Raw genomic sequence first — 12,550 nt, forward strand, 5'->3', positions numbered from 1 at the left:
CTTGTGCTTTGACATGATGGTGACACTAGCTAAATCTATTCTGACAGCCAATCGTCAATCAACTCAATGTGAGGCAGAGATCTTCTATAACGTAGAATTGCCGATACAGGCTTTGAGCGAAGTCTTGTGGATCGGTGTACCTGGAATGACACATGTACAGTGGCAAGAGAAAGTATGTGAACCCTTTGGAATTACCTGGATTTCTGCAGATATTTTACATCAAATGTGATCTGATCTTCAACTAAGTCACAACAATAGACAAACACGGTGCGCTTAAACTAATAACACACAAATTATTGTATTTGTCTTGTCTATATTGAATACATAATTTAAACTTTCACAATGTAGGTTAGAAACAGTATGTGAACCCCTAGGCTAATGACTTCTCCAAAAGCTAATTGGAGTCAGGAGTCAACTAACCTGGAGTCCAATCAATGAGACAAGATTGCCCTTTAAAAAACACTCACATAATGTGAGTTTGCTATTCACAAGAAGCATTGCCTGATGTGAACCATGCTTTGAACAAAAGAGATCTCAGAAGACCTAAGATTAAGAATTGTTGACTTGCAATAAGCTGGAAAGGGTTACAAAAGTATCTCTAAAAGCCTTGATGTTCATCAGTCCACAATAAGACAAATGGTCTATAAATGGAGAAATTCAGCACTGTTGCTACTCTCCCTAGGAGTGGCCGTCCTGCAAAGATGACTGCAAGAGCACAGCGCAGAATGCTCAATGAGGTTAAGAAGAATCCTTGAGTCAGCTAAAGACTTACAGAAATCTCTGGAACATGTTAACATCTCTGTTGACCAGTCTACGATACGTAAAACACTAAACAAGAATAGTGTTCATGGGAGGACACCACGGAAGAAGCTACTGCTGTCCAAAAAAATATTTGCTGCACGTCTGAAGTTTGCAAAAGTGCACCTGGATGTTCCACAACGCTGCTGGCAAAATATTCTGTGGACAGATGAACTACAGTTGAGTTGTTTGGAAGGAACACACAACACTCACTATGTGTGGAGAAAAAAAGGCACAGCACACCAACGTCAAAACCTCATCCCAACTGTAAAGTTTGGTGGAGGGAGCATCATGGTTTGGAGCTGCTTTGCTGCCTCAGGGCCTGGACAGCTTGCTGTCATTGATGGAAAAATGAATTCCCAAGAATTCAAGACATTTTGCAGGAGAATGTAAGGCTATCTGTCTGCCAATTGAAGCTCAACAGAAGTTGGGTGATGCAACAGGACAATGACCCAAAGCACAGAAGTAAATCAACAGCAGATTGGCTTCAACAGAAGAAAATGCACCTTCTGGAGTGGCCCAGTCAGAGTCCTGACCTAAACCCAACTTGAGATGCTGTGGCATGACCTCGAGAGCAGTTCACACCAGACATCCCAAGAATATTGCTGAACTGAAACAGTTTTGTAAAGATGCCATTCTAACACAACCCTGTATATACACAGTGGCCCTCTGCCATTCTAATACAACCCTGTATATACACAGTGGCCCTCTGCCATTCTAATACAACCCTGTATATACACAGTGGCCCACTGCTATTCTAACACAACCCAGTATATACACAGTGGCCCACTGCCATTCTAACACAACCAAGTATATACACAGTGGCCCACTGCTATTCTAACACAACCCAGTATATACACAGTGGCCCACTGCCATTCTAACACAACCCTGTATATACACAGTGGCCCTCTGCCATTCTAATACAACCCTGTATATACACAGTGGCCCACTGCTATTCTAACACAACCCAGTATATACACAGTGGCCCACTGCCATTCTAACACAACCCTGTATATACACAGTGGCCCTCTGCCATTCTAACACAACCCAGTATATACACAGTGGCCCACTGCCATTCTAACACAACCCAGTATATACACAGTGGCCCACTGCTATTCTAACACACCCCTGTATATACACAGTGACCCACTGCCATTCTGCCATTCTAACACAACCTTGTATATACACAGTGGCCCACTGCTATTCTAACACAACCCTGTATATACACAGTGGCCCACTGCCATTCTAACACAATCCCTCCCAACTCTCTGGTCTCACTGTCACTGTTTCTGTCTGTCCATCTGTCTGTCTGTCTGTCTGTCCTCTCAGTGAGTGAGGCGCCCAAGGAGGTCCAAGTGAGAAAGTACCTTCCATCCTCTCACTACCTGGAGGAGAAGACTGACGAGCAGAAGAAAGATGAGGTGTGTGTGTGTGTGTGTGTGTGTGTGTGTGTGTGTGTGTTGCTACTATCTGAATTAGTGATGCACTGATGACATTTTTGGCCAATACCGATATCTGATGTTTTCCTTGCCCCAAAAAAATTATACCAATATTTTTTTTAAATTGCAGCCTTTTAAGTTAAATAGTTAACACACACACATGGACGCAGTGGTCTACGGCACTGCATCTCAGTGCAAGAGGCATTGTGGGATAGGTTAGGAATGCTGTGTAGCGCCACATTTTTCCTGGTGTCATTATGTTATGTTATTACGTTATATAGGTATGCACGTCAGCATATCACCCATATATCCTGCATCCCTAATCTGAACGTGTACAAGCATCTTATCTTAGTGAGTATTTCTCTGTGAGTGCAGCTAGCTAGACGCTTGGTGACTGTTTTGTCACGGTAATAGTGTGAATAGTTATTAGTAGTGATGGGATAATCTATATCTATATCATGTGTGAATGTTTCATTTTCTGTTCATTTCCACGGCTTTGTGAAGTCCAGACAACTGCTTGCAGATTTTCCATTGGGTTAGACGTAAATATCCTGGTAGCAGATAGACCTACCTAACCAATTTGAATACAATGGGAAGCCAGTTGATGGACCTTCAGCAGCCAGTTCACTATGCTGTTGAGAGCCTGTGAGAGGGTTTTGTGCCTACAAGACTCATGAATGTTCATTACCTGATAGTGTAGGTTAACAACAAGGATAAACCGATACCTCAATATGTCTTGCTCATATTGATATCATGTTAAATGAGGGATATGGGTACTCACCACTAGTCAGTAGTGGGTCTATAGTGTGTTAACCACTAGTCAGTAGTGGGACTATAGTGTGTTAACCATCTGTCTTGGTACTCACCACTAGTTAGTAGTGGGACTATAGTGTGTTAACCATCTCTCTTGGTACTCAGCACTAGTCAGTAGTGGGACTATAGTGTGTTAACCATCTGTCTTGGTACTCACACTAGTCAATAGTGGGACTATAGTGTGTTAACCATCTGTCTTGGTACTCACCACTAGTCAGTAGTGGGACTATAGTGTGTTAACCACTAGCAGTAGTGGGACTATAGTGTGTTAACCACTAGTCAGTAGTGGGACTATAGTGTGTTAACCATCTGTCTGTACTACAGCTGTTGAGTGCCATGATAGGCAAGCTGGGGAACATGGACGACAACCCTCTACCACAGGAGTCCTTCCAGGGAGTAGAAGACGATGAGTGGGTGAGTGACACACACACAAACACAAATGTACACACAGACACACACACACACACACACACACAAACACAAATGTACACACACACACATTTACCCATGCTCTTGTGTCTTTCAGGGTGACTAGTGTGTGTTGCCTTGCGTACCAATCAGGGTCCAGCAGTAGCCAAGGGCCTGTTGGACTGAAAGGTGTCATTCCTGTGTGCCACTGATGTGTCCTATGTCAAAAGAACATCTCTCAAACACATAACATTAACCTGTCATTAGGGTTGTACAATTCTGTCAACAAAATGTCTAGGTTTTCCAGAAATACCAACTGGAGAATTCTTGGATTTCCTGCTTGTTTTCCTGGGAATTTTAGGGAAAGTTACCAGACTTTTGCAGCCCTACCTCCCATATCCTCGTATCATCCTCTAATACTCTGAGTACGTAGATGTTGCCTCTAACCATTGACTGAATCAGGATCAGATATGTTTTCCTCCTCATAATGTTTAAAGGTAGGACTGGGGTTTGGGAATCTGATCCTAGGTCTGTTGTTAAAGGCAACCTCACCCCAATTTGACCTTTGACTTGCAGCTGCCTTGTACTGTAAATAGCTAACATTCCTACCAGGCTAGATAGTTAAATGACTCCCAACACTCCCTTACAACCCAGCCCTTACCGCCACACTGGATGGACACCTGTGTGTCTGTCACCACTCCTAACCTTACACCTGTGTGTCTGTCACCACTCCTAACCTTACACCTGTGTGTCTGTCACCACTCCTAACCTTACACCTGTGTGTCTGTCACCACTCCTAACCTTACACCTGTGTGTCTGTCACCACTCCTAACCTTACACCTGTGTGTCTGTCACCACTCCTAACCTTACACCTGTGTGTCTGTCACCACTCCTAACCTTACACCTGTGTGTCTGTCACCACTCCTAACCTTACACCTGTGTCATAATAATAATGACTAGACCACTGCTTGCTTTTTTATGGGCCAATATGAACCATAGTCCATAATCTTCTAAACACAGTAACTATGAAAAAGTCAAACGCATGCACCTGAATACAGTATCTATGGTCTTCCAGATTTACCACCTCCTATGCATCACTATACATTAACACACACACACACACACACACACACACACACACAGACTCACACTCCACCTGGATATCCCATCTGCACCTCCAGCTCCTGTAGTCCGTGGATGTTGGATGGTCTGTGGTATCCCCATACGGCCTCAACAACACACAGCAAACACACACAGACAGGGTACAACAGGGTAAAAACAGCCTTCAGGTTAAAGCATGGCTGGCTTCTATTGATAGGAATATAATATTGTTTTGTTGTTTAGGTAGCTTCATTCTCTGGCCAGTGATAAAGACCTACTAACAGTCCTGTACCACTCCAGGGTCGTGTTCATTAATCACCAAACGGACGAAAACAACCTCAAACAGGGAGGGATTACCTGGATTTTCGTTTTCCATTGCAAAGCATTTCAAAACGTTTTCCGTTGCGTGCCGTAATGAACGTGACCCAGGTGCATATCTTAGTTCAGCCACCAGATCTTGGGAGATAGTTTATAGCATCGGGGCTGCGCTCTGTTTTGGGGGACTCTAAAATGTGTGTGACGTTCTTACATGTGGGTGTCATGTATTGAAAAGCCAAAACACCCCCTGTGGGAGTTGTACAGGAGTGTGTCTGTGGATCTCTGAGGTTGTAATGTGGTGGGAAGTAGTATGTATCTGTACCTTTCTTTCTAGATTGATAGACTGTATAACTGGAATTCCTGTACCTCATATGTTAACACTTTGTTTTAAGACTGTTATTGAAGTATTCCTCACTAAAGGAGCTCATTCTTTTATTATACTGTAGTAAACAATCATTTTGTTACTTTTTCTTAATAACTTACAGTATTATTACTATATGATGCAATCACAGCAGCCATGATCAAGACTAGTACAGCACAAGGCAATACTTTTAATAGGCTAATCTGATCGAACCAATCATGTTGTTTACAATGACAGAAAGACTGGAACCAACCAAGCATTCTTGAATAGTAGTCAGACTCACTGAGTTTACGCAGGCAGTCCAATTCTGTCATGTGTTTTTTAATTGGTCTTTAAACCAATCAGATAAGAGCTTTTTGCCAGTACTTGGGAAAAATGTCAGAATTGGGCTGCCTGTGTAAACGCAGCCATTGTGGAGTACTTGAAAAGTGAACAGACACCAATGCATTGACTGTAGGGCCTAGATATTGTTGGTGTCAGTGATTGTGTGTTTGTCATGTGTTTTGTGCCTGCAATCTCTCAGATGTCTTACATTGTTCTTTGGGAAATTAACAAAAAGAAAAATCTCTTTTATACTTTGAATAAAGCATTATTTCTCTGTCCGTCTTATGAATAATGGTTTTGTGGGAATGTTCATGTTGCCTTGCAATAAACAACTGTTTGAACCTTGTACACATGTCATTTCTTTGTCTTTCAATTTGTTGCTTAAAACAAAAGTCTGTTTAAAGGGGAAATGTTTGTTAATCTCAAAGAAAAAGGAGTAAACTAGTGAATGTACTTATATCATGATGTTGCCAGGAGATTCTGACTCGACCTGCAGTGGTGCTTCCCTATGAACTGCCACTGGCACAGGAGAGAGCTGTCCGTCACACGTCTACAAGAATCAGCTTTCCATACATTACTCTTTTGGGGTGAAGTTCCATTTATTCCACAAGAATCAGCTTTCCATACATTATTATTTTGGGGTGAAGTTCCATTTATTCCACAAGAATCAGCTTTCCATACATTATTATTTTGGGGTGAAGTTCCATTTATTCCACAAGAATCAGCTTTCCATACATTACTCTTTTGGGGTGAAGTTCCATTTATTGCGTATATAAAATATAAATGGCTCCAAAACGCATATTCCTGTAGAAAAGGGTACAGAGAGATGGACTCTATAAGCTGTATCTGTGATACGGTAATAACTATGTGCTCTCTTCTCACCTGATAACCCTTCCTGGTCACCTGTGCTAATTATATACACACATGACCAGTGACCCATGACCCCAACATATAGTGCCCTCTAGTGTACAAAACAAGTCAAAATGACCCTTGACAGATACTAGATACACAACTCATAAACAGGCCAAAATGGCTCCTACACTACCGTCACGCTTGTTTACACTGAGCTGCACTGGGGTCGGAGAGCATGACTGTAGATCAAGACACCGCAGAGCCGGCGTGAGATATGGCCTGGAAAAAGTACCTCAATCCAGGATGTGTTATTGTCCCATTACCCCAACTGTTACACTGGGAAGATTGAACGACTGTAGTTTTTCCGAAAAGCTGCCCTTTTCGTCTTCATGCTAATGGCACTAGAACTTGTGTTGAACAACGTCGTCCCTTGTGGGGAATGGCTTAGTATGGCAAACTTTCCCCAAACTATGGATGCTCGTTTGAAGTACAGTAATTCATTGGTAATCCATGTCATTGTTGTCAAGGGTGCATTAACAAAGGCAGTAAACAGCCACACACAAGAACATGGTTGTTGTTGAATTGTTTATTTCTTTGTTCGAGCTCCAAAAACATAACTGGTGGACACTGTCTTAACAAATACACAATATCACATCGTCATTCATGTTTAAAAATCATTTATAGGGACAAAAGGAACAATAAAGTGAATGAAATTATGTTTACCTATTGCCGAACAGGACTGATGAATGACTGCATGGCAAGCCTGGTGTTAGGTAGGTGTATATCATGGTACGGTGGACTGCAGCCACTGTGATTAGTGACACATTACTACCATCTGAGTACTCAGAAGCTAATGGTTTAAATTAAACGTCTCCTTAGAGGATACAAGGTACTTTTTGAAACAAAGTAACATAGTAATAATCTCTTGCACACGAGACAATAAAACATCTCCTTGAAGGATACGTGGTGCGGTGTATTTAAATAGGAAATCTCAACTAAAATCACTTATAATAACTTTAGGGCCCTCAGCTCACCTCCGGCACCTTGACTTAACCTACTCCCCTCACCGGCGCAGGTACTGTACAGAGGACCTGCTTACTGCAAAAACAGGCAATGTTATCAATTAGTCACTGACATTTCCACAGCGCAATGACAGCCCGCACTGAGCCTGATTGGCTGACTGTCCATTGTTGTTCAAAGCACTTTCTACCTAGCATGAGGATAAAAAGGCCAGCTTTCCGGATAAATTAGCAGTCGCTCAATCTTTCCGGTGCAACAATGGGACAATTCGTAGTACAATGTATTCCTCATCCCTGGATTGAGGTCATGCTGTCCGAGCCTAGTGCAGCTAGCTGTAAGCACACAAGTCTGGTCTGCTGGCAAGACGTGATGATGAAGGCTGTGCAATGAAAATTGGTGCAATTTAAACAGCCATCCACTAGAGAGCAGTATTTTTATACAGAGAGAGCACCGGTTTGTGGATTTTCACCAAACTCGAATATCTTTGTTCCGAGTTTGGCCCTTGAACTTTGAACCTACTGCGACCTTGATGGGTGTACATGTGAAAACGCCGTGCTCCTCCACGGTCTTATTGTGTACTGTACTGTAAATAATCGGATAAACGCAATGGTGAGATATTTTTGTATTTTGAAACGCTATGAATAGCTGTGTCATGATTAGGGAAACTGTGAAGGAGAAACGCTGCTTGCTTCTCTTGCTATAGCCCGCACACCTTGCCAATCTTGGCTATCTAATTTAGCTTATGCAACCGTAATGTATCCTTGATATGTCTTCTATCTTTGTAGCTAACGTTAGGTAGCTGGCTCATATTGTTGTTTAATAAGCGAGCTAACTACACACATATAAAAGCAAAATGTAAAGTGTTGGTCCCATGTTTCATGAGATTAAATAAAAGATCCCAGAAATATTCCATATGAAGAGAAAGCTTATTTCTCAATGTTGTGTGCAAATGTTTTTCAACCCTGTCAGTGACCATTTCTCCTTTGCCAAGATAATCCATCCACCTGACTGGTGTTGCATATCAAGAAGCTGTTTAAACAGCATGTTCAATATATATAGGTGCACCTTGTGCTGGGGAAAATAAATGGCCACTCTAAAATGTACAGTTTTGTCACAACGCAATGCCATAGATGTCTGATTGTTTGAGGAGATGTGAATTTGTCATGCTGACTGCAGGAATGTCCACCAGAGCTGTTGCCAAAGAATTGAGTGTTCATTTCACTACCATAAGCCGCCTTCGTCATTTTAGAGAATTTGGCAGTACGTCCAACCGGCCTCACAACCGCAGAACACGTGTATGGCATTGTGTGGGCGAGCGGTTTGCTGAGTGCCCCATGGTAGGGTTATGGTATGGGCTGACATAAGCTTCGGACAACGAATACTATTGAATTTTATTGATGGCGATTTAAATGCACCTAGATATCGTGACAAAATCCTGAGGCACATTGTCGTGTCATTCACCTCGTGTTTTAGCATGACAATGCACGGCCCCTTGTCGCAAGGATCTGGAAGCTGAAACTGTGCCAGTTCTTCCATGGCCTGCATACTCACCAGACGTGTCACCCATTGAGCATGTTTGGGATGCTCTGGATCTACGTGTACGACATCATCTTCCAGTTCCAGCCAATACCCAGAAACTTCACACAGCCATGGTAGAGGAGTTGGACAACGTGCACTGCATAAGGCAAATGGTGGTCACATCAGATACTGACTGGTTTTCTGATCCACGCCCCTACTTTTTTTTAAGGTATCTGTGACCGACAGTCATGTGAAATCCATAGATTAGGGCCTAATGAATTTATTTCAATTGACTGATATCTTTATTTGAATTGTAACTGAGTAAAATAGAAACGATTGCATGTTAGGTTATGTGTTTGTTCAGGGTAGTTAATGATGCTCTCATCAGCACTGCGCTTACAGCACAGTCACTGTGTGCTTCACACCTGCTCTACCTTGGCCCGCTCTGTCTGATCTAATACTTCTGTAACAGTATGACTATGGCTGGTTCACAATGTTGCCTGTCAACACAATGTTCCTGAAACTAATCAGGTCTAATGCTCTCTGAGGGGGAGAAGTGGGTTTTGTTTACATTGCAGTCGCCATTCATTCATTATGAGCTGTAATCTGTCGCGAGACTAGGCCTTCTTGAGCCAAACCAGACTGTTGCTTTCTGTTGACATAAAGTGGATCTAACAATCTCTCGTCTTTGTGTAGGCGAAATATCTTGCGCAGATCATTGTCATGGGGGCGCAGGTAGTAGGACGGGCGTTTGCGCGTGCATTGCGGCAAGAATATGCAGGTATGTTCCTCACTCAACGATGCTTTTGTACGGTATTTCAATGTAAAATGGACTGTGAAAACGTGTCTCATTTAGGGCAATTAAATCTGTCTTTCTGTCTCTCTACCTGTCTCCGAGAGAGAAACAAAGTCTGTTGCATAAATGTTCCTTACCTGAGAAGATGACCAACCCGGTCTCTTCTGTCTGTCTGCAGCCAGTCAAGCTGCAGCGGAGGCCAGGGGGCGTGCCGGACAGCAGTCAGCAGCAGCCTCTAGTCTCACTGGGATGACCTTACAGGAGGCCCAGCAGATCCTCAATATCGCCACACTCACCCCTGAGGAGCTCCAGAAGGTACACACACTTTAAAGTACATTGAAGACAACACCCAAAGAACACAGGCCCTGTCCCTGCCTCGCCCCTTCCCCTAGGAACTTCACGGCACACAGATGGTTGGATGGGTATTAACAATGTACCGGTACCTCCATCTTGTCCCCTAACAGGTTAGGAGGAGATGTTGCATGTCGTTAATCCCTGTCCAGTCATATTTACACAAGTGTCTATGGGGTAGGGCGCAGGCTAGAGGGTTTTCTGGACAGGGTCATACTCACAAATTTAGAAGACAGGAAGTTCCTTCATGTGGCCTACATACAAGACAGACAAGTGTGTGTATGTGGTTCTAAATGTATTTCCATATTAGGACATTGGTGGGGCCAACCTGTTCATGACTGACCTGTTGTACTTTGTCAACAGAACTATGAACACCTTTTTAAAGTCAACGACAAGGAGGTGGGCGGATCTTTCTATCTACAGTCCAAGGTGAGGTTCATTGTTTAATTTCCAGTATCGAGCCATCTCTGTGCGAGTCAGTGATTATTAGTGCCAGAGAGACTTGAAACCATGTGACTCAACAAGCAATTGCTTCCTTGTATCCATGGAGACTCAGACCACCTCCTTGAGGTATTCATAAGGTGTAATGGCAAGTTGAGTCTCTTGTGTTTCATAACTCTTTGGTGTTGTACAGAGCCTTGCACAGAGCTGTCCTGATGATAGCGCACATTCTTAGACCTGTAGTCACTATCATGATCATGCCTTAAATTAGGACTAGAGGTCGGCCGATTATGATTTTTCAACTCCGATACCGATTATTGGAGGACCAAAAAAAGACGATACAGATTAATATTTGTAATAGTGACAATTACAACAATACTGAATGAACACTTATTTTAACTTGATATAATACATCAATAAAATCAATTTGGCATCAAATAAATAATGAAACATGTTCAATTTGGTTTAAATAATGCAAAAACAAAGTGTTGGAGAAGAAAGTAAAAGTGCAATATGTGCCATGTAAGAAAGCTAACGTTTAAGTTCCTTGCTCAGAACATGAGAACATATGAAAGCTGGTGGTTCCTTTTAACATGAGTCTTCAATATTCCCAGTTAAGAAGTTTTAGATTGTAGTTATTATAGGAATTATAGGACTATTTCTCTCTATACCATTTGTATTTCTTATACCTTTGACTATTGGATGTTCTTATAGGCACTTTAGTATTGCCAGTGTAACAGTATAGCTTCCGTCCCTCTCCTCACTCGAACCAGGAACACATCGACAACAGCCACCCTCAAAGCAACGTTATCCATGCAGAGCAAGGGGAATAACTACCCCAAGTGACGTTTGAAACGCTATTAGCGCGCACCCTGCTAACCAGCTAGCCATTTCACATCGGTTACACCAGCCTATTCTCAAGAGTTGATAGGCTTGAAGTCATAAACAGCGCAATGCTTGACGCACAACGAAGAGCTGCTGGCAAAATGCACGAAAGTGCTGTTTGAATGAATGCTTACGAGCCTGCTCGTTCTGCCCCTGAACGAGGCAGTTAACCCACCGTTCCTAGGCCGTCATTGAAAATAAGAATGTGTTCTTAACTGACTTGCCTAGTTAAATAAAAGTTCAATAAAGGTGTAAAAAAAAAAACTTGGACTCGGCCATTCCGATTAATCGGTCGACCTCTAATTAGGACACCAGATCCAGTGGTAGCCTAAATTAAATTTGCAATGTCAATGTATCATTACAATAACAGAACAGTAGACAAATATGACTTGCCATGTATTGAGGTGCACTGCTAAGGATTTTGATCAATTAATTGTGTGTGTCCTGTCTGCTTGTGTGTGTCCTGTCTGCTTGTGTGTGTCCTGTCTGCTTGTGTGTGTCCTGTCTGCTTGTGTGTGTGTTTGTCCTGTCTGCTTGTGTGTGTGTGTGTGTGTGTCCTGTCTGCTTGTGTGTGTCCATGTCCGTCCCTCTGTGTATTTGAAGGTGGTGAGAGCGAAGGAGCGTCTAGATGAGGAGCTCTCTATTCAGACACAGGACAGTCAACCCAAACCCCCACCAGAGCAGAAGCAACAGACTCCAGAAACATGAACCGTCCCCCTCCCTACCCCACCCACTGTAAATTATACCCTCAATAAAAGCCTCATCCTTTTCTCAACCCGTGTCTCTGTGTGTATGACTCTTTACGAGATCAGTGTCGTGTTCATTATGCGCCAAACGGAAGAAACCGGACTGAATCGGGGAGGTTCTATACCTGGAATTGGCCAATAAGAAACACTTATTTTCATTTTCCGCATTGTGCTCTAATGAACACAACCTGTGAATTAGACCTGGGTCACATCTATTTCACAATGCTGCCACTGTGTGGTTGGTCACAGCAGTGTAAGCCTCCATAATGGAAGAATTTAGCAGTTTTTGTTACTAGGAGTAGAGCCATCCTGTGCCATTATCCAATACGTATATGATCGTCTGTGTTGACCTGTCATTCAGGGTTCCCCACCTGTTTTA

At 42.8% G+C, this 12,550-nt stretch overlaps 2 protein-coding genes across 3 annotated transcripts in view; both read left to right on the top strand.

The window, feature by feature from the left end:
* LOC139401870 (coronin-7-like) overlaps positions 1–5,908 on the top strand; it is a 255,018-nt gene extending 249,110 nt beyond the window's left edge. The window contains exons 25-28 of one of the 2 annotated variants that reach the window (XR_011633174.1): positions 2,128–2,219; positions 3,375–3,464; positions 3,577–4,428; positions 5,621–5,908. Coding sequence is in view for 1 of the 2 variants with exons in the window: in XM_071145861.1 (XP_071001962.1) it covers positions 2,128–2,219; positions 3,375–3,464; positions 3,577–3,585 (191 nt within the window). In the remaining variant the exon portion in view is untranslated. Of the gene's footprint in view, positions 1–2,127; positions 2,220–3,374; positions 3,465–3,576 lie in introns of both variants that reach the window. The other variant, XM_071145861.1, reaches the window with a different exon arrangement.
* A 2,056-nt stretch (positions 5,909–7,964) lies between these two features.
* On the top strand, positions 7,965–12,200 carry LOC139401872 (mitochondrial import inner membrane translocase subunit tim16-like). The gene is made up of 5 exons (XM_071145863.1): positions 7,965–8,043; positions 9,649–9,733; positions 9,927–10,063; positions 10,463–10,528; positions 12,029–12,200. Exons 1-5 carry the CDS (start codon positions 8,041–8,043, stop codon positions 12,131–12,133), a joined length of 396 nt encoding a protein of 131 aa, XP_071001964.1. The 5' UTR covers positions 7,965–8,040; the 3' UTR covers positions 12,134–12,200.
* The last annotated feature ends 350 nt before the right edge of the window (positions 12,201–12,550 follow it).

The sequence above is a fragment of the Oncorhynchus clarkii genome, unplaced genomic scaffold, assembly GCF_045791955.1.
Source record: "Oncorhynchus clarkii lewisi isolate Uvic-CL-2024 unplaced genomic scaffold, UVic_Ocla_1.0 unplaced_contig_531_pilon_pilon, whole genome shotgun sequence".
NCBI lineage: Eukaryota > Metazoa > Chordata > Actinopteri > Salmoniformes > Salmonidae > Oncorhynchus > Oncorhynchus clarkii.